This window comes from Amblyraja radiata, chromosome 4, assembly GCF_010909765.2.
Source record: "Amblyraja radiata isolate CabotCenter1 chromosome 4, sAmbRad1.1.pri, whole genome shotgun sequence".
NCBI classification, from domain to species: domain Eukaryota; kingdom Metazoa; phylum Chordata; class Chondrichthyes; order Rajiformes; family Rajidae; genus Amblyraja; species Amblyraja radiata.
In genome coordinates this window covers 60,741,637-60,764,608 of record NC_045959.1, presented here as the reverse complement: position 1 = coordinate 60,764,608, position 22,972 = coordinate 60,741,637, and the positions used below count along the sequence as shown (strand labels likewise).

The window sequence follows — 22,972 nt, the reverse complement described above, 5'->3', positions numbered from 1 at the left end:
TTTCTACAATTGGTGAAAGAGTGGCTCAGCAGTAGAGTTGCTGCCTTACAGCCAATGCAGCGCTGGAAACCCGGGTTCGATCCAGACTATGGGTACTGCCTGTGCAGAGTATGTACGTTCTCCCCGTGACCTGCGTGGGTTTTCTCCGAGATCTTCGGTTTCCACCCACACTCCAAAGACGTACAGGTTTGTAGGTTAATTGGCTTGGTAAATGTAAAAATTGTCCCTAGTGGGTGTAGGATTGTGTTAATGCGCGGGGATCGCTGGTCGGCGAGGACCCGGTGGTTTCCGCGCTGTATCTCTAAACTAAACATAAACTAAACTAAATTAAAGCAACCTTCTGTACTTTATTTTCGATGGTTAAACTTCAGTCATAAACTGTGCACAAAGTAAGTTTCAACTCATTTATCAAACCTTCGGGAGTTTGTAGATGAGGCCATGTCTCCACTAATTCCGCAAAAAGGATTTGTTATTACAACACATTTTGGAGTTTCAAAAGTGGTTAAGAACTTTCTGGGCAAGTTAGATGGCTCTCAAAATTACATTTATACCACGATTCAAGCCAAAATTGAAATCAGTCAACAGGGAATCAGCAAAATAAGAGTTTAAAATTACTGATTGGAGATCCTGCCATATACATACCTGTGAAGAGCTGAAAAGAGACTGCTAGGGGCCAGCAGTACAGGTCCTCTAGGAAGGATTGTTCCTTTATCATTCACCCAATGCAAATACCCTCTCGTCATGTCTGCCATGCCAATCGCACGTGCTGAACAGTAAAGAAATTTGTAGCCATTCCTTTAAGCAAATAAAGAACAGTAAATTGTATTATCAGTGAATACGACCTGGGAATACATTGTAGACATTAAAACAAGATCTCAATTAACTCCCGTACAACAAATGTTATTTATTTTATGTTAACATGAATTTGTATTCCTTGCACATTTTGATTCCTAACTTCATAAAGTCTTGGTTAACCATCTGCCCCACCTACAGTGTGTGACTCTGTGGCTGATGTTGTTATGTTGTTTCTGGAAGTATAAAGGGTAAAATTTAACACTTTGCAGATAAAAATGCCTAAACCAAGTAAGGAACAGCCGAATAGTAGAGGGGGCTGCAGTGAGGTGAGTGGGGTGTAGCAGAAGTCAACCCGATCTGGCTGTCAACCCGATCCATTCACTAATTCCAATTCAGCCAGGAAGATGCTCAGCTGGCTTGCCCTCATTCTATATACCTATCCATGATATAGACATTCTATATACCTATCCATGTTCTTCAGAGATGCTGCCCAACCCACTGAGTTACTCCAGCACTTTGTCTCTTTTTTTGGCAAACCAGCATCTGCAGTTCCTTGTGTCCACAAATTAACTCTGTTTTTCTCCCCAGGGATGCTTCCTCAACTGCCATTCATTTACAGCACCTTCTGTTATTACTTGAAATGGAATTAGCAGCATGAAAAAAAAAATGGGACTTTTATGTTTGGCCATTATTTTTCATAGAACATAGAACAGCAGAGGACCAGAACAGGCCCTTCGGCCCACAATGTCTGTGCCGAACATAATGCCAAGACCATCTGTTATCTGCCTGCACATAATCCCATCTCTCTCCATTTTTTGCATATCCATGTGCCTAGACAAAACGCACTACAATTGTCACTATTGTATTTGCTTCAACCACAACCACCGGCAATGTGTTCCTGGCACTCACCATCATCTGTGTAAAAGACTTGCCCCACACATCTCCTTTAATCTTTGCTCCCCCTCATATTAAAGCTGTGCCATCTAGTAATCCTGAAATATGGTTCCTAGATACTTACTCGTGTATCTTGTGATAAAGCTTTGCGATCCCTGGGTGGGTCCAGTCCTTGCCCAGCTGTGGAAGGATTTGTCCCAAAGCATCAGACCTAGAAGAAATATCACAATAAGTTACCTGCAGACAATAAGCTTAAAGGAAATTGTTAAAAGACCACCATAAACAGATGATCTTAAATAGACTTGTCATAAATAAGAGTACAAATTGATGGGAATTAAAATAAGTGTCTTATTAGTAATAGGAAAGGCAGTCACACATTTGATAGCTACAAAATAAAAAAGCGATTAAACAAGCACTTAATCAGTATTATTATAACCTGAAGGTGGATGCATCTTTAAAAATACGTTCCTATTTTATCCCATGTAGTGAATGTTTACAATTTACTGGAAAAGATATCTTGACAGAACAAACTTTATGGAAAAAGATAATGCTGGTCAATGAATGTGCATTACCACATACATGTTAATACCGTTTTAGAAATGGGCCTGAGAGATGATGGCTAGGATAATCCCAAGAGGGCAGTGGGGTAACTAGTTGTTAATGTCTTATGTAAAATATATATATGTGTGTGTGTGAGATGTATTTAAAGTTATGAGAGGCATGGAGAGGTCCAACAGTCTGACCCCTCACCCTCCTCCCCTCCACCAGGGAAATATTAAGGACAAGAGGGCATAGATTTAAGGTGAGAGGTAAAGCTTAAAGGAAGATGGACACAACAAGCTGGAGTAACTCAGCAGGTGAGGAAGCATCTCTGGGGAAAAGGAGTAAGTGATGTTGTGGGTCGAGACCCTTCTTCCTACAAAGTTTAAAGGAATGTGCAGGACAAGCACACAGAGATTGGTGGGTGCCTGGAATACACAGCCAGGGGTGGTGATGGAGGCAGATACGTTAGTGGCGTTTAAGAAACTTTGATATAGGCACATGAATATGCAGGGGTTGGAGGAATATGGAACACATACAGGCAGATAAGAGTTGGTCTTGGCATCATGCTCAGTATGAACACCATGAGCCAAAGGGCCTGTTCCTTTGCTGTACTGTTTTATATTCTATGGCCTTATCAGCAGTCAAATGATGCACTGATAAGATTTATTCAAAGGCGGCTAATTAATTCTATAAGCCAGCATCTGCAATTCTTCCCTACACATAATTAATGATGGTCTTTATATCAAAAGATCTGGAAAATTTGTGGACAAAATCCTGCTTAGACCACACAGCAGACACATCTCAGCAGGACAGCATTATCTATGGAGAAAAGGAATGGGTGACGTTTCGGGTCGAGACCCTTCTCTTCCTCCTCAGAGATGCAGCTTGTCCCGCTGAGTTACTCCAGCATTTTGTGTCGATCTTCGGTGTAAATCAGCATATGCAGTTCGTTCCTAGACCACACAGAGTCTGGGCATCACACTTACTGGTGGATATATTGGTCTTGGAGGGAGCAAATAATTTTTAGGAATCCAAGGGTTAAATATCAAATGAAAACTAGGACTAGATGCATTGAATTCAGATGGTCAATAATCTGGACAAAGATAATGAAGTAAAACAAAAGCAGGCAGGATCATATGAAAATCATCGGAGGATAATGAATGCTGCAGACTGCAATTGGACTACTAGAAAGTTCTTAGTAAAGTTTCAAAGATTGTAAGCCATACCTTTAAATAGGAAAAAGTGCAGGACATAAATTAGTTTACAAATAGCACATGATTTGGTCAAAGCTTTCAAAGATTTTAGGACGAAAAATGGCAAAAGTATTAATAAATGATTTTTCTTGTATAGGAAGTCGAGGATATTGAAACATTGTTTAAAAAAAGAGCAAACCTTGTACAAATGGGTAACAGAGACCTGGAACTCTTCTGCAAGAGTGTTAGGGGTCAATTGTTAATTTTAAAGCTAAAAATCGATGGATTTTTGTTATAAGGAATATTGGAAAGTGTATTTGGTGCAAGATTGCAGGCTCAGACTTCCAATGACTGCTCAATTTTAAGGTGCTAAACAGCATTGCCCTATGCATTCTTTGTTTCTAACTTGAAGTTTCTAGCAGCCAGTCCCAACACAAAGGATCAAAAAGCCCAGAGATTTATGGCCCACAGTGCTCAGAGCGACTGAGGAAAAGTTTTTTTTAAATGCACTCTTACATATATACACACACACACATAAATTCTTTAAGAACACATGAAAGTAATAAAGGAGAAAATAGAAACAGATTTATAAATTAGATGACCTTTGAAAATCTTGGTCCTGTTGAGTAGAAACTTAAAACTTCACTGTAAGAAGCTGTTCAGAGTCGTTATAGAATGATTCAAAAGGATATGGACACTGGAAAAAGACAATGAAGCAAAGAACAAAAGGCTGGATCATACGAGAATCAAGGGAGTGGGGATAATGAATGCTACAGAGTGCAACAGGGTTATTAAAAAAAGTTCAAAGTACAGTTTAAAAGATCACAAGTCATTTTTAAAGAGGAAAATGTGCAGGAATGCAACAGAAATGAAACCATCACTTATGGAAGCAATCAACAAAACACACACACAGTTTAGTTGAAAACAAAAAGAGAGGGTAAGCTTCCATGATTTTTTATTGACAAGACACTAGTATGAATTCAAGAATGGCATTCAAAATACTTTTTCTTAAATTGCACAACAAATTACTTAGCAAAAAACTGCATCATACATAAAAGCAAAAAAAACCTACCTAAATTTCAAGGTTCATAGATAAAACTGTATTGAAGACAGACACAAAATGCTGGAGTAACTCAGTGGGTTACTTCAGCATTTTATGTCTATCTTTGGTGTAAACCAGCATCTGCAGTTTCTTCTTACACATTGTATTAAAGGTTGTTTCAAGCAACTTGTTGTGCCACCCAAAAAATCGTTTTTTAATGAAAAGAACCTGATAGTGTATATGTACTTTCTATTTCCACAACCTACTTAGTAATCGTTCCATCAATATCAGATATGATGACTTTGTAATTCCAATTCCAGAGGTATATCGTTCCTTCACAGCGGCAGGTACCTTGATACTGTGTTGTTATACTAAAGACTGCATCGTTTGGCCCCTCTTTCAGTTTAAGACTTGCCTTTGGTATACATGAACACAAGAAGAAGAAAAATTAAGACTCAAGAGTTTTTAACTATTTTCATTCACACTTCATTCTCAAATTACATTTAACCATATAACAATTACAGCACGGAAACAGGCCATCTCGGCCCTTCTAGTCCGTGCCGAACACTTACTCTCACCTTGTCACCAGTTTCTCTAAAACCAAGTCATCAGTCATGACTGGAGTAAACGTTTCTGGAAAAAGGTTTGGCAGCGGCACGTTGGCGCAGAGGTAGAGTTGCTGTTTTACAGCACCAGAGACTCGGGTTTGATCCTGACTATGGGTGCTGTCTTTATGTAGTTTGTATGTTCTATCCGTAACCTGCGAGGGTTTTCTCTGGGATCTCTGGTTTCCTCCCACACTCCAAAGACGTACAGATTTGTAGGCTAATTGTCCCTAGTGTGAAGAATAGTGTTAGTATGCAGGGATCGCTGGTCGGCATGGACTCGATGGGCCGAAGGGCCTGTATCTGCGCTGTATCACCAAACTAATTTAAAAAAACACATTTGGTCTTTTTCTGGATGGCAGACAATATATAGTGGTAGTTGCCTCAAGAAAATGTCCAAGAATGACACAGATTTCCATCATGATTGTCAAGGAATAGAAGTGAATAATTTGGCTTTTTTCATATTAAAGTTGTAAGCTCCTCTTTCCCAGAATCCCTAAACCCACTAGAGTACCCTCACTGTTTTATCAGCACAAACTTTAGACCTGCCCAGAATTGTATTATTTAATTTAAAATTGGATATAGTCATACAGCATATAAACAGGCCCTTCGTCCCAACTTGCCCACATCAGCCACCTTGTCCCAGTTGCACTAGTCCCACCTGCCTGCGTTTGGCCCATATCCATCTAAACCTGTCTTATCCATGTACCTGTCTAAATGTTTCTTAGTAATGTCTCTGTTAGTACCTGTCTCAACTATCTCCTCTGACAGCTCATTCCATACATCCACCACCCTTCGTTATCCCTCAGGTAATGAATAAAAATAAATATACTATGCTCATAGCTCTTGCCCCAGTTTTGGTACACACTTCACGTATCTGCTGGGTTCAGAAATTCAATTGTAGTGCAAATATATTGCACACACAGCAATCTTAAACATATTTCAAAATATTGATGGCAGTACAGTGGTGTAGCAAAGGCGGTACACTAGTAAAGCTGCTGCCTCACAGCACCCGAGACCCAGACTTGATCCTGATCTCGGAAGCTGTCCGTGTAGAGTTTGCACATTCTCCTTGCGACTGTATGGGTTGCCTCTGGGTGTTCCAGTTCTCTTTCCACATCCCAAAGAATTGCTGTTTTGTAGGTTAATTTGTTTCTGTAAAATTGCCCTTAATTAGCAGGGAGTGCAATAACACACAACTAATTTGAACAGGTGGATGACATGGTCTCAGAGAGTCGAAGGGCCTGTTTCCGTGCTGTATCTCTAAACTAAAAGTACTCAAGCGTTTCTGTTGCAAGAAGTTAAATGTGCATCTGAGAAATCTAGTATGTCTTGAACCCCTATGTACTAAAAATGAATAATGATATCTAAATTAAGCAAATAATCATGTGGTGGAAGACTTTCTTACAATTTGTTCCGAAGATAACCGCAGAGACTTCTTGTAGGAAACAGAGTATCCCTGAGTGGGGTTCTCAGTGTGTTTTGAATCATTTGCTGCTGGTTCATTTGGTTGAGTTGGGTCTTCATCACTAGAAGAACCCTCTTCCTTGGATCTAATCAAGAGGTAAAGTGGGAAAATTATCACTCACATGTAGTGCCAAAAATTAACCGTTCTCAAAAAATTCCTTGATCAAATCCACATCAGTCATAGTTTCACAATTGATATTTGTGTGAGCACAGACAGCATGCAATTATATATTTAGCAAAATAAAGCACAATGTTTTCAATTCAACATACAATAATGCAAATTCAAGTTTAAGTCAAAAATACTATATTTTGTGCAGTGTCACCATTGCTTGGGGGTCTTCTGCTGTATGCTGCAGCAGTAGATTTGCTGCCTTAAGCAGCTTTTTCACGGGGCGACTTGACGCAAGAGTTAACCAGAGTTTAACATCGTGGGAACCTCGTGCGATAACAGTACGGCATTCGTGGACCACCGTGGCGCTAACGGCAGGTAATCGTGTAACTTGGTGACTCGGGAGAAAATTCAAGCAAGTTTGAATTTCTCCAAGAGTGACTTGTACACTTGTGATTGAGCATTGCAACATTATATGAACGTAGTGGCCAGTGCGATATCCGTGCGATATCCGTAATAACTCTTGCGGTTACCGTGGGAACTCCTGCGAACGGTGAACCCGGAAGCTGGACAGAGGGGACAGAAGGTGAGTAAAAATTGTCTTCTGTGGGATTGAATTTAAAAAATAAAGATTTGCATCCGCATATGGACATCAACTTATTCATGAGTTATGTTAATGAGATTCAAGAAAATAACTATAATCTTTAAAAGGGACTTTAAAAGGGACTTTACTGAAAGGTCCCGCATTTTTATGGTCCGTGAGAAATTTTTCACATGTACTTCTTTGAGAGATACAGCTCGGAGTCCTCGCCGACTAGCGATCGATGCCTTTCCGAAGCAGGGTCAGGAACGCTACCAATCAATGTTCTCCAGAGACCCGTGTAAGGAGTGAACTGCACATGCTGGTTTAAACCGAAGACAGACACAAAAAGCTGGAGTAACTCAGCGAGTCAAGCAGCATCTCTGGAGAAAAATAGCTGATGTTTCGGGACGAGACACATCTTCAGACTCAATTCCAATTAGGATGTCTGAAGAAGGGTTCCGATTCGAATCGCCACCTATTCTTTTTCTCCAGAGATGCTGCCTGACCCGCTGACTTACTCCAGCTTTTTATGTTTTTCTTCCCAGATCTGACTTACCTGCTGAGTTACACCAACATTTTGTGTCCTTTTGTGCGTATTAACCAGCATCTGCAGTTCCTTTAGACATTACCTAACTTCAGATTTTAGAGATATAGCGCTGAAACAGGCCCTTCGGCCCACCGAGTCCGCGCCGACCACCTATTCTTATCCGGCTTCAGAACGGTTCTTCCTTCCATTCGTTTGGGCACTGACCCGACCTACCAACCTACCTCAATGCGGACATTGGACTTTTTCCCCCCTGGAACTGTCCTGAAAACATATATTCTGAACTCTGGTATTTTCCTCTTCGCTCTACCTGGTGTTCTTGTGCATGTGTCGGAAGGAACAGCAGATGCCGGTTTAAAGAGAATGCTGGAGTAACTCGATGGTTCAAAATGCCGGAGTAACTCAACGGGACATGCAGCATCTCTAAAGAGAAGGAACGGGTGACGTTTCGTCGGGTCGAGGCCCTTCTTCAGACTGTACGTGGCTTGGTTATATTCATGTATAGCATTATCTGATATGATTGTAGCACGCAAACAAAAGTTTATTCCCTGCATAGAATCATACAGCGTAGAAACAGGCCCTTCGACCCAACTTGCCCACACCGACCAATATGTCCCATCTACACTAGTCCCACTTGCCCGCGTTTGGCCCATAACCATCTAAACCTATCCTATCCATGCTTCAGTCTAATGCGTCTTAAACATTGCGACAGTACCTGCCTCAACTACCTTAACGGATAGCTCATTCCATACACCCACCACCCTTTGCGTAAAATAATTACCCCCTTAGGCTCTCATTAAATCATTCCCCCCGAACCTAAACCTGTATCTGCTGGTTCTCGATATGAGACAATAATAACAAACCAAAGCGAGTTAGGACATCAACGGGGAGATCCTGGATAAACCCAAGGTAGCCACAAAATGGAGGAACTCAGCGCAACAGGCAGCATCTCTGGGGAGAAGGAATGGGTGACATTTCGGGTCGAGACCCTTCTGATATGCTGCCTGTCCCGCTGAGCTACATGTTGTGTCTATCTTCGTTTTAATCCAGCATCTGCAGTACCTTCCTGGCCGAACCCGATTGAAAGATGAGAGGCTGGGCGATAGAGCACTGGGTGTGACAAGGATCAGGCTTCAGTAAGCAAAGTAAAGAGAGGTGGCAACGTTATGGAAATGAAGCGGGTAATCCGAGTGATGGCGAGACGGTATCCTCTAATGTGTCGGAAAGAACTGTAGATGTTGGTTTGCGCCGATGATAGACACAGTAATACTGGAGACAGACATAAAATACTGGACGGGCAGCATCTGGATAAAAGGAATGGGTGACGTTTCGGGACGAGACTCTGAAGAAGGGTCTCGAACCGAAAAGTCACACATTCCTTCTCTCCAGAGATGCTGCCCGTCCCGCTGTGTTACTCCAGCATTTCGTGTCTATCTTCCGTATGCTCTGTGATGGTCATCTCGGAGTCAAGTGGCAACTCTGGTCTGTAGACACGAGGAACTGCAGATGCAGGAATCACGAGCAAAACACAGAGCGTTGGACGAGCCTGACCCTTTGAGTTCCTCCATCACTTTGTGTTGAAGTCAGGTCTGGACATTGCTTGGCTCAGTCTCAGGCGCCGGCTAACTAGGAAGGTCGAGTCAAAGTCCAGCACTAACACTCAAGAAATAACGTTTGCGGCCTGATGTTCCCAATATTTAATTGAAATCATTAATAAAGTAAATAAATAGATACCGGTCTAATCAGTATCTACGGGATTGGACAGGCTAGATGCAGGAAGAATGTTCCCGATGTTGGGGGAGTCCAGAACCAGGGTCCCAGTTTTAAAGTCTACCGTGGGAACTCTTTAACTCAGTAAAGTAAAGTAGCCTTTATTGTCATATCAGCACACAGGCAGCAGTTGATTGTTGCTCTATTCAGTTTCCCAGGGGGTCGGGACGGGACTGGAGTTGGGAGGGAAAGGTGGGGGGGTCGAGGGAGAGGAGGGGGAGACAGATGGGGGTGTCTTCATTTACTGGCGGCGGGTGTCTGTCACGGAAACAGGCAGGTGAGATTTCACATCCACCTTGTGTGTGCCTCTCTCTCTCTCTCCCTCCCTCCCTCTTACACAGGCCGAGAGACTCTGCCTCTGTGAGTGTACGTCTCTTTCTCCCCCTCTCCCACACACAGTAAGACCGAGGTACTGTGCTCAGTCCATCTGTGTCTCCCACATACACAGTAAAACATGTCTCCAAATGAGCCAATTCAACCAAGGGAGGATATTTATAGTGTGTGAAAAAAAAGTGACATCATTTGTGCCACGTGATGATTTACCAACACTTCACAATGTTCATTCAAGATTTAACGGGAAAGCTCGGGAGACGGACAAGTCACTCGCACAAATAACAGAAATGCAGAGTACCGTGGGAACTCTTTATCTACCCCCCGTTATATCGTGTGATATCGTGCTAGACCACGACCACTTCACTCTGGTTACATCTTGCGTCAAGTCGCCCCGTGAAAAAGCCGCATTACAGAGCCAGACACATGGGTTTAATCCGAACTATCATTGTTTTAGATTGGTTTATGTATGAAAACCAATCATGGTAGAATAGCATCACTTACCCCACCCTACTGTATGATTCATACTAACACCCACTTCCTACATTACTCAGTCTTAGATGCGGTCACGATGTACTAACAACCTGCTGTACCGTTATATATGGGTACTGATTAAAGATGATCTTGAACCTCAGATTGTGTACTTTGGCTATTTACAGTTGTTGTCTGTGCAGAGTTTATACGTTCTCTGTGTGGGTTTTCTGTGGATGCCTCCCATATTCCAAAGAAAGGGAGGTTAATTGGAGTCTGTAAATTGTCCCTAGTGTGTAGAAAGTTGGATTACAGAACTAGTGTATGGGTGATTGATGGTCTGCGTGGGCCGAAGGGCCCGTTTCCATGCTGTATCTCTAAACTAAATTGCATTTTCTACTCGTGCACTGCTGTGCATGAACAGCAAGAAGTAAGACAATTACACTTGCAGAAGATTTCCCAAATTGGCAGTTTAAAATATATGGCTGGCATCAGATGAATATTATCAGTTGCTTAATACAACTTGGCTGCAAACTTACTAATGGTTCTATCCTAGACCCCACCATTGTTAGACATTATCTACAGGAGACCTGGTACCTTTTCTAAAATTAGCAACTTTGTCTCACAAAATAGACTGATGCAGGAAGTTCTAGGTAGAATAATTCAGTGCAAAATTACTTGCAGATGAAAAACGAGAAGGTTGGTTGAGAGCAGCTGAGAAACCAAGGGAAAGAACATGAGGATAAAATAAGAAGAATGCAAGAAAAAGAGATAGAAAGATCAGAAGCCATCACGTCTTCAATAGTTAAAATCTGAAGGAATAAAAACCAATGATCACAGATGAGCAGAGTATCTTTTTTCAGTGCTATATATTCATAATAATGCTCTGATTTGTCAGTCCAAGTTATGTTAAATGGCAGCAATTAATAGCTATAATCTCTCTATTATTTTGCATCTGTGATAATAAGTAACCATGGTTGCATGTTCTATTTATATCTACCAAGATAGAAATTTAATTTAAATTACAGTGAATCAGTGGCCTTAGACATAGGACCTGATGTAGTAGTGTGTTAGATTGGAAAGAATCCAAGCATTAGTTTGTTTGGTAGTGGGAAGGAGGTTTTAGCATTTCTTGCCGAAAAGGAAAGAAAATCAATAAAGATGCAGAGAAGCTTTTGTATTCAAAGTAGAAAACAGACAACTTTATTTCACTCCTTTTTTAAATTTACACATTGGGCGGCATGGTGACACAGCAGTAGAGTTGCTGCCTTACTGCGCCAATGACCCAGGTTCGATCCTGACTATGGGTGCTGTTTGTACAGAGTTTGTACGTTCTTGCTTGGGTTTTCTCAGAGATCTTCGGTTTCCTCCCACACTCTAAAGACGTACAAGTTTGGCTTGGTGTAAATGTAAATTGTCCTTAGTGTGTAGCAGGCACGTGCCGTCAGGGTAGGCAAGGTAGGCACTGCCTACCCTGACTAAAATTATAACATGGTAATTACTAAATATAAATATTAAAAGCATGGGAGAATTACGCCTATCTAAGAGATCGATCTCTTAGATAGGCGTAATTCTCCCATGCTTTTAATATTTATATTTAGTAATTACCATGTTATAATTTTAGGGTTGCAAGTGCTGCGGATGAAAGGCACGGAGAATTATGCCTATCTAAGAGATCGATCTCTTAGATAGGCATAATTCTCCGTGCCTTTCATCCGCAGCACTTGCAACCCTTGAAGGTCTGTGCAGCCCACGTGCCATCAGCGCCAAAGATCTTATAGCAGAGGATCTTTGGTCAGCGCTACTGGAAGCCGTCAATTTCAAGCGGGGCTGAAGGTAGCTGAAATTCTGCCTTTGCAGCACTGAGCAGGCGCAGCAGCCTACTGCACATGTGCAGCGCTAGTTTTTTGGCGCGGTTTTCAAATATGGATTGTCATTATTTTAAGTGTATCTTAGGAAACAGGGAGAGGAGAATGGAGCTTGTGTACCGATAATGTGGTAAGTACATTTCTTGGTGATGTTTTTAAATACCGTATTTCCCGGGGTGTGGGGTGAGCTCCTTTCACAGCGTTTGGGGAGTCTGGCCCGGGGAAAAGTTGTGGGGAGGGTAGAAGCTTTGTGAAGGAGGGGATCTGGATCATACCAGTAACCCACTTTCGACGCTCCTTGCACGGAGCCACCGCAGTGAGGCGGGGGGGGGGGGGGGGGAGAAGCAGCTCGGGTGGCTGCGAGTGGCCGCCGGAACGGACAGCGGAACCTGCCGCCACCTCAGAGCTTTCTGCCGGCCCCCGCTCACCTCTGGCAGCTCTCCGTCTGAAAACCTCTTTCCTGCCACTCACTGGCCCCACTCATGTCAGCTTCCCGCAAATCCTTAAATTCCGACAGCGCGATTGAGGTTACTCGGTTGTGGGAATTTAAGGATTTGCAGGAAGCGGCTGACATGAGCGAGCGGCAGGTGAGAGGTGTTCAGACAGAGAGCACTGCCAGAGGTGAGCGGGCCGGCAGAATGCGTTGAAGTGGTGGCCAGTTCTGCTGTCGGGTCCCGGCGGCTGCTCGCAGCTCCCCGAGCTGCTTCTATCCCCGGCTACAATGTGGTGGCTCCACGCCTGGAGCGCTGCGGCAGCGGTGAGTGAGTGAGTTACTGGCATTATCCCCGACCCCCTCTTTGTCAACACTCCTGCTCTCCCTGCAACTTTACCCCTGGCACAGACTCTCCACACACTGTGAAAGGAACTCTCCCCCCAATTGGTCCCTTGAACAAGTGTTGTCATTCAATTAGATGACAACTGATTCAACTTTTCCCTGTGCTCCCGTTTTTCCCACCTGCCATCACCCTTCACCCCCCCCCCCCCCCCTCCCCCCTCCCCCCTCCCCCCCCATACTGTTTTTATTTATATTTTTTATTTTTACGGAGAGAACAATCTGCGCATGTGCGGTTTAAGTTGGGGGTTTTTAAAAGCCGACTGACTGCCTACCCTGAGTAATTACTCATGGCATTTGCTTGGTGTATAGTATAGTGTTAATGTGCAGGAATCGCTGGTCAGTGTGGACTTGGAGAGCTGAAGGGCCCGTTTCCGCACTGTATCTCTAAACTAAACTAAACACAGGTTCTCCATCTTATAAAAGCAGCAAATATCAGTGAAAGTCAAAGACATGCAAATTTAAGATTTTGAGGTTTGGCAAAAGTAATTGTTACTGGCTTGGGGTCCAAAATGTGTCAAACTTTACCTGCTGGTGACAGTGTTTCGGAGTTGATCAGGTTTGTTGGCGTCATTCAGTTTTTCTTGTGTTTCAGGCTGCGAAAGCATGTAAAAACAACGATTACAGAAATCAGGGGAGAAGGAACCATAGAAGCAAAGGTTGAACAAACCCTCTCAAACTAATTTCTTTCAGAATTTGTCATGATTCGGCCTCAATCTATTCAAGAAAGATTTTTCCAAACAAAAATTCTCTCTACACCTAGCACAATTGGCCAGGTCAGATACACCATGTAATATGTTGAGTAATGCCTGTTAACATAAAATACATACAAAAGCACTGGTTAGATTTTAAAACTAATATCTCCTACATATTATTTAGCAGTGCCTTGGGAGTACTCTCACCATCAAAATAGAGCATGCTGGTGTCAGAAAATAAATTCCAGCAGTCCAATAATAAATTGGTTTAAAAGGTTAGCACTGCAATCTTCAGATGCCTCAGCATGGAATTCTCCATACCTGTCTGTAAATACATGTTAAAAAGCCCTCTTTTCATTTGGGTATTTGCCGAATTTTGTGGTGGACTTTCTGCCACTAGCAAGGGTAAAGCAATGATATGGCTAGAAGACATGGGCGGCACAGTGGGCGACGGCATTGTGGCATAGCAATAGAGTTGCTGCCTTACAGTGCCAGAGAACCAGGTTTGATCCTGACTGCGAGTGCTACCTGTACAGAGTTTGTACATTCTCCCTGTGACTGCGTGGATTTTCTCCAGTCGCTCTAGTTTGCTCCCACATTCCAAGGATGTGCAGGTTTGTACGTTAATTGGCTTCTGTTAATTTGTTCCTATCGTGAGTAGGATAGAACTAGTGTACAAGTGATCATTGTTCGATGCAGCAGAAGGGCCCTGTTTCCACGCTGTATCTCTAAACTAAACTGAACCAAGGAATGTCAACATCCCAGGCTTCATATTCTCACTACTTGCATATTATTCAGTCACTGACAGCTCTGGCAGGTTAGAGGGATGGAGATTCTGAAGGTAGCATTAGGCCCTGGTGCAGGAGAATACCCCATGCTTGAATCTGTCCAGCAAGGAGTTGCAGTATCACTCAACCTACCTGGACAAAATTACCTGGCAGCACGGAACAAAGGGAGACCCGGTGTGAGTGAGGGGGGAGCACTCTAGTTTTAAAATCCTCTGCCCAGGGGACAAGCTTGCATTTGTTTGTTTCGTCGTTCGTTCCTGTTAAGGAGCCGTGCACACGGCAGCCAGTCAACAGCCGCTTGTCTTTTTCTTTTTTTTTCCACTTTTAATTTAATTTTAATTTCATGTTTTTGTTTACCTTGTTGTGTGTTGTGGCTGTTGGCAGACAAACTTCCCTCTGGGGATGAATAAAGTTCTATTGTATCATATCAGAACCACTCATGCTTGCCACCTCCGAACAAGCTGTGGCTGCTCTTACTCTCAACAGATCGTCAAGTGACAATTGTTTGAAGTTTGCCTGGTAAAGACCATCCCCAGCTTTCCACCTAAATGCACCACATATGCGCAAGCCAAATTAAGACCATAAGACATCGGAGCAGGATTAAGCCATTCAGCCCTTTGAGTCTACTCTGACATTCAATCATGGCTGATCTATTTCACCCCCCCCCTCAACCCTATTCTCTTGCCTTGTCCCAGAAACCTTTGACGCCCTTAGTATCAAGAACCTTATCAATATCTGCTTTGAAAACACCCATTGTCTTGGCCTCCACAGCAAAATGTGGCAATGAATTCCACAGATTCTGGGTCTGGCGGCACCTAACGGCAGCGGCTCGACTACAGTCGTCGTCTTTTTAAAAATTTTTTGTCTTGTTAAATGTATGTCGAGCTAGTTTTTATTAATTTTTAGCTGATTATATGTGGGGGGTGGGGGGGGCTGTTGGGGAAACCGTTTAATCTCTTCCCTGTGCGGGGACCCGACTTTTTCCCTGTCGGGTCTCCGATGTCGTTGGGCCTAACAACGAGGAGCCGGAGGCAGCCTCTGGCCGGGGACTAGCCTGAGGGCTCCAGTCACGGAACCTGCGGAACTGACATCGCGGAGCTGGCCGTCTTCGCAGCGGGAAGAGCTGTGGTGGCGCACGGCTGCGACCCGACTTTTGAAGCTTCGGAGGCTCCGGCCGCAGGCCCGGTGGACAGTAACATCGGGAGCTCGCAAGTCCCTACTGGGAGACCGCTTTTCTGAGCTCCCGCAACGGCAACTTATCCGCTGGAATCGCAGGGTTTAAAGGACACGGAGCCGGGGCCTAACATCGCCCGGCGCGGCTTAAACGGCCACAGGACTTACCATCGCCCGCCGGGGGCTTAACATCGGAACCCCAGTTCGCCTCGACGCTGCAGTTGGACTGCTGGACCGCGGGAGAAGAACAAAGGGAAGAGATAAAGACTGCCTTCCATCACAGTGAGGAGGTGTTGGAGACTCACTGTGATGGATGTTTAGGTAAACTGTGTTAAGTGTGGGTCTTGGGTTTTTTTTGTAATATAAAAACTGTAGGAAACGAAATTTTGTTCAAACCAAGTTGTTTGAATGACAATAAAAGGCATTCTTCTATTCTCTACCACCCTCTGGCTAAATAAATCCCTCCTGATCTCTATGCTAATGGTACTTCCTTTTATTCTGAGGCTGTACTCTGGTTCTTGACTCTACTCTTACTGGAGACTTCTTTCCACTTTCACTCTAACTCGGCCTTTCATTATCCAATAGGTTGCAATGAGATCCCTCTCATCCTTCTAAACTTTAGCGGGTACAGGCTCAGTGCCTTCAAATGCTCCTGGTGTTTTGATAGTTACTAAGCCATGCCTCTAGAATTAGCTTTGCGTCAAAAAGATAGTTACTAGATGTCCGATATTGAAAAAAGTATTGGACTATTAAAAAATATTGAAAAACACATTTAATACCAAATATATTTAACTTCAATCCAAAAAAATTACGTTTCCAACCTATTTGTTGAAATAAATAGAATTACTCAGTCTAAACAAGACTACTGATATCTCAGCAACAAGGTTAACCATAATGAAATAAGTTAGCAATCGGCTTACCTGTATGACAGTACTGTCTCTTTTGCGCCAGAACCACCACCTGCCAGACTTCTTTGGCATCTTCACTTTTACCCAGTCATCAATTGTTTTCTACAAGTGCAGAATGAATGTGGGTGCGTCTTAATACAAGTTAATTATTGGACGAGTTTAAAGGTATATGACCCATTAATTTAATTTGGTAATTATCACTTTTTGTTTATTTCCATTTAGTGACTGCATATTTAGTGCCGAACTGACGTACATTTTTGCCTATTAAGACATATAATTCCGCACACCAACTACATCATAAACGTTGTCCATAATTAGGAAAATATTATGTTAAAACTATATAAATCATTAGTTAGGTTAGTGAGAGACTGCATATTTAGTGCTGAACCAATTTGCCTATTAATGTATATATTTCCACAAACTAAACCACAAATGTGTTCTAGAGTCACGGCAAGATGATCATACTGAATCACTTCTCAGGTTAATAAGAATATTATGTCTCTTTTTGGACAAATTTCCAGTATATATGGAAAAGCATGGAGAGGGTGCTGAAGAGATTTACAAGATCAATACTTCAAAAGGAAATCTGAAAGTTTCAGATAATGCGAGTTAGGACAATATCTTCAGTAGCTGGAAATCAGAGGGTACAAATTTGCAGAAATTATAATTTGTTTCTAAAGCATAATATACTTTTAGGGTAAATTGATCTCTCAGAAATAGTACTCGCTGCAGAAAGTCAAGCGTTAAAATTTCAAAAGGTGAGAAAAGTGAATTACAATTCAGAAAACAATTACATGGGGAAGTTGAGGAAGTAATGGCAGGGCTGAACAATGTAAATTGTAAAGGGCCAAGTAGCCTTCTGCACCAAACTCATTGAGAAATGTAGCTATCTTTAACATCCAACATCTGGAACACATAGAACTGGTTTTCTCAGTGTGTACCTCAAAATGGATTAAAATTCCATGTGGCATAACGGCTATTTGTGGCTGCAGCAAACCACTGATCATATGCAGTTGCAAAAAATAACAGAAACATGGAACCGCATATTCTGGTTTACAATAAAAAGACTGTGCTGGAGTTACTCAGCGGGTCTGAAAAATGGTCACAACCTAAAAAGTTACCCATTCCTTCTCTCCAGAGATGTTGCCTGTCCTGCTGAATTACTTTTGTGTCTGTCTTTGGGGTCAACCACTAAGTTGCACTGGCACTGTGTGTTACATCTTCTTTTGGTGAAAAATTAACACATTTTTTTTTTTTAAAAGGCATCTTTAACAATTAACAGCTTAGCAATGATTAATACACTGGTTATAATTATATCCTGCGCCATTTTATACAAATAAAACTTCAAGTAATCTTAAAAATGCAACGCAATGGTTAAGGTCTGTTTGCTTTACCTTGGGTAGGCACTTTTGGAAAGCTTGCATGCTGAGAATCATGGGTGCAGCCAATGTCCAGTTATAGTACCTGCACAGTAACACAATTTATATAAATTCCAGAAAAAGTAGACAAAATATATGCTCAACACCAAAAATATACGTAACATATTAGGTTAGAGAGAATACCGACTGGTGATAAAGTTCAGTCAAAGATAGACCCAAAATGCTGGGGTGTAACTCAGCGGGACAGGTAGCATCTCTAGAGAGAAGGAATGGTTGATGTTTCAGGTCGAGACCCTTCTTTCTTGAGTCTGAAGAAAGGTCTTGAACCAAAAAGTCACCCATTCCTTCTCTCCTGGGATGCTACCTGTCCCGCTGAGTTACTCCAACATTTTGTGTCTATCTTTGGTTTAAACCAGCATCTGCAGTTCCTTCATACACGATAAAGTTCAGTCAATGAGAATCTAAAAAGTTTTTGTGAAGTGTGGATAAATGCATAATTACAGAAACTAAAGCAGTTGCCGTGCTTAAATGCACCAGGTTCCTTGCCATTCACAGTTGGTTTAGTCTAATTTTCCTCCACATTATATACGCAGTAACAGAAGCATATTCACGTTCCATTTCAAGGTAATGTAACAAATCGTCATCGCTTTAATATCAAAAATCTAGGTTCAGGAATAAATGCCCTTTGCTGCAAATAGATTTCACTACCAGTAAATGCCAGTAAGAAATTCAACCACGAGCACTTCATATTTAGATTTCTTTAATTATCTATTTTTAGAAATATTAATTGTATATTATATTTAATTATTTTAGTTAATAATATCTGTAGAAAAGAAGCAATTAGACATGTACATGGATAAGACAGGTTTAGACGGACCTGGACTGAACGCAAGCAAGTGGGACTAGTGCAGATGGTGGTGGGGTGAGCAAGTTGAGCCGAAGGGCCTGTTTCCACGCTGTATAGCTCTGAGAGAAGCTAAATGATCAGATTAATTTAAATTAAGAGTAAAATCCAAGGTTCAGTTCTTAAAAACCAATGGTTCAAGACAAACAATTTGTGTAATTATTTATTTAGGGTGGATTAATGTGTATACAATGAGCTCATGCCCCGGGGCACAATCTACAACAACCACAAGTCAGTAAAGCAGCATACTAATACAAGATATATTACAATAAGTTCAAAATGCTGCAAAATAATTACATTTTACTGGATTTGTTAAGGATTTTGTTATAATTATTTCATGGCTAGATGTTTGTTTTAATTGGTTGAGTATTGTATGAAGCAAGGTTACTAGGTTGTTTGAACATTTGGGACGGGGTGGGGGAAGAGAAAGAAGTCGGAGTGGGAGGTGAGCAATGAACTCGAATACTTGCCCTTGTATCTTTCTGGTCCAGTATACCCAAGAGTACAAATGATTGAGTAAATTGAAAGCCTTTTAATTTTGTATCAATGTGGTCAATACATTGCAATTTCCACAGCTGTGTGATCAAACAGGGCACTATTTCATTAAAATAATTTGAGATGCTTCCGAATGGCCCTTCCATAATATAGGGTACTGTTCGATTCACCTTACCACAGGGGACACTGGATTTTTTCTCAGGAACTGAAGTGCTTCAATGCCGAGAACTATATTCAGCATTCTGTTTCTTCTCCCCTGCTCTAGCTAATGTACTCAAGTTTGACTCTGAACTGATTGCATTTATGTATAGTATTATCCGTTCTATTGGATAGCATGCAAAGCAAAGCTTTTCACACCACCTTGGCACATGACATTAATAAACCCAAAGACGCAAGGGTAATAGAGCAAATGGTTGGGCTTGAAAAAACAATTGAACAAAAACTAACCAACTAATAAAATACCAAAAATTACTGCTACACTGCTAGGTGTACAGTAAACCCTTGTTTTAATGCATCTTAGGTGTGGGAATGGTGTCCGTGATTGCTGATTGTCTGCTATAACTAAGGTGTTATCATTGTATAAGTGGTAGAAATAAACAACTGCCGTTGCTGGTTAATACACAACAAGACACAAAGTGCTGGGGTAACTCAACAGGTCAGGCATCATCTCTGGAAAACATGGATAGATAATGTTTTGGATCAAGACCCTTCTTCAGTCTCTCGGTCCAGAACGGGTCCTGGAACTCGGGTGAGTTGACAGCCCTCGCCTACTGGCGGAGAGGCAAGGATCAGTGGAATCAATTATCACGGCCCATGGGAGGCCAGAATTCACGTAAGGGTCAGTGGTGGCGCCGATGCTGTAAGGGACTAGGGAGGCTGGGCGAACTGGCGGGGGCGTGGGCAGCCGGGGCGGGCAGTGCGAGCTGGGGGTGGCATGGGCAGCCTGGGCTGTAAGTGGCAGGGAAGGCAGTGCGAGCTGGGGGTGGCCTCGGCAGCCATCAGTAAGTCCATCCGCTATAACCAAAATCTGTAATAAAGAGGTCTGTTAAAACAATGATATACTGGGCAACAACTTGGCAGATGAAAATTTAATACTAATAAATGTGAAGTCATTCACTTTGGGAAAAAAATGATAGGGCAAGTTATTTTCTAAATGAGGAGGAGCTGCGTTGTAATGCAACGCAAAGGGATCTAGGGGTATTAGTACATGAATCACTAAAAGTTAGTATGCAGGTGCAGCAAGCAATCAGGAAGGCCAATGGAGTTTTGGCCTTTATTGCTAGGGGGATTGAGTATAAAAACACGGAGGTCTTGCTGCAGCTGTACACAGTATTAGTGAGACCACATTTGGAATACTGTGTACAGTTCTGGGGTCCATACTTAAGAAAGGATGTACTAGCCCTGGAGGCAGTGCAGCGAAGGTTTACAAGATTAATTCCTGCAATGAGGGGATTGACATATGAGGAAAGGTTAAGTAGGCTGGAACTCTACTCTTTGGAGTTTAGAAGAATGAGAGGCGATCTCATTGAAACATATAAGATCGTGAGGGGCCTTGATCGGGTGGATGCACCGAGGATGTTCCCAATGATCGGGGAAACTAGAACTAGGGGACATAGTTGCAGAATAAGGGGGGGCTCTTTTAAAACTGAGATGAGGAAGAACTTCTTCACCCAGAGGGTGGTTAATTTATGGAATTCACTGCCCCAGGGAGCAGTGGAAGCAGAAACGTTAAATATATTTAAGTCTAAAATAGATGTTTTTTTAGCTGCCAAGGGGATAAGGGGCTACGGGGAGAGGGCAGGGATATGGACCTAGGTATGGTTAGTATAGTAGACCCGAGTGATCTCCTGGACAAGTGTCGATCGCCTGGATTGGGGTCGGAGAGGAATTTCCCGGATTTTTTCCCCGAATTGGACCTGGGTTTTTATCCGTTTTTTTGCCTCCCCCAGGAGATCACGCGGTTCTTGGGGTGGAGAGGGGTGATAGCGGTATAAAGGGGAGGGTAGTGTCTTGTGTTCTGTGTCTTGTGTCTACTGTTTGTGGGTAAGTGTGTCTGTTTAGTGTTCAGCCATGAGCGAATGGCGGTGCGGGCTCGACGGACCTGGTGGTCTACTCTCGCACCTACTTTCTATGTTTCTATGTATAGCTTCTTGTTCCACGTACACAAAGTGGAAATAAATCAAATTTGAAACAACTTGTACCTGGAAATGTTGCTTATATAATCCAGCATTTTTTCCAGTTGCATTACAAATTCTCTTTACATAAACTCTAACAACAACATGTTCATATCATCAGATATCATACCTGTTATTAATTCTTAGAACAATATTAGGATCATCTATAATTCCAGGATTTTCAGCAAATTCATGATATGTAACAACATGTTGCAAAAATTTCTCTGCAAAAGAATGGAAGACAAGTAAAAGCTTGAATATTTGTCTATTTTGTCCAGTTCGGAGATTCACTTTTTATGGTTAATACATTCAATTTAACTTATGCTGCTCCCCCTTTTAAATATGAAATGTAGACGAATCACACTTTTCCTTGCTCCATTTTCTCTCAATCTGTAAATCTAATCAAGGTTCAGCTGATATCTTGGAAGTACTTGGTAAAATTAATCATCAATATTTTCTAAACTCCAGACTTCACTGAATACTTGTCCAATATGGTTTGGCTGCACTTGTAAACTCAGCATGCCAAAGATTCAGAGAAAAACCCGAGTCTCACCACAAGTATAGACGATGCCAACATTCTCTACTTAGTGTCATTTTATATCAATTTCAGTTGAACAAAAACTTAGCACTTATTATTACTCTTATCATAAAAGGATAAAGCAAAAAATGAAATTAATCGATGTTTGCTGAGTGATTATCAATGTTGGGTTTACAATAGAAAACAAGAATGGAACATCAGTGTGCTCTTGATGTCAGAAAATAACATCCATCCACGTACTCTTTATTTAATAAAGTAAGGAAAGTAATTTTTCATTTCCAAAATCATGAGGTAAAACATTTTTCTTCTACCATGAAATGGGACATATCGTGAAGTGATTTCAGAATGAAAACACATGGTCAGACAAAGGATATCAAAGGTGCCCTGTGCATAAATCTTTGAGCAAGGGCATAATATGGAACAAATGCCAATTCAGCTGCACTGTACTTTCATAAGCAATCTGAATGAATTCATCATTAGAAATAAAGTTACTAACCTAAGATTTAAAGGAAAATAGTGGCAAATCAGAACTACCACCAAGCAAGCCGCTGTTTTTAAACACCTTACCACTAAACTAACAACTGGGAGGAACAGGTAGGGAAGAAAGGTAGTAGTGAAAGCTGTTTGTACATTTCTTATAAAAGAAACCGATGATCATTAAAAATACAAGCTAAAGTGGAGGCCAATGTAAATAAGTAAGTAAGTTTATTGGCCAAGTATTCACATACAAGGAATTTGCCTTGGTGCTCCGCCCACAAGTAACAACATGACATACAGTGACAGTGATAGTGCATTAATAAGAAGTATTATAGAACATAGTGGCAAAAAATAGAAAATGGAGATTCAGTTAACAAGAAAAATATTAATTAGCC

The 22,972-nt window shown here is 41.9% G+C and overlaps 1 protein-coding gene across 5 annotated transcripts in view; it reads right to left on the bottom strand.

Annotated features, from left to right (window-relative positions):
• The window catches only part of lpin2 (lipin 2), a 122,014-nt gene that overhangs the window by 8,185 nt on the left and 90,857 nt on the right, over positions 1-22,972 (bottom strand). For all 5 annotated transcript variants that reach the window (XM_033019602.1, XM_033019598.1, XM_033019600.1 and 2 more), the window contains 8 exons: positions 21,693-21,786; positions 18,005-18,074; positions 16,623-16,712; positions 13,575-13,642; positions 6,481-6,625; positions 4,734-4,882; positions 1,814-1,900; positions 643-795 (listed from right to left, as the gene is read on the bottom strand). In XM_033019602.1, the coding sequence (XP_032875493.1) occupies positions 643-795; positions 1,814-1,900; positions 4,734-4,882; positions 6,481-6,625; positions 13,575-13,642; positions 16,623-16,712; positions 18,005-18,074; positions 21,693-21,786 (856 nt within the window). The remainder of the gene's footprint in view (positions 1-642; positions 796-1,813; positions 1,901-4,733; positions 4,883-6,480; positions 6,626-13,574; positions 13,643-16,622; positions 16,713-18,004; positions 18,075-21,692; positions 21,787-22,972) is intronic.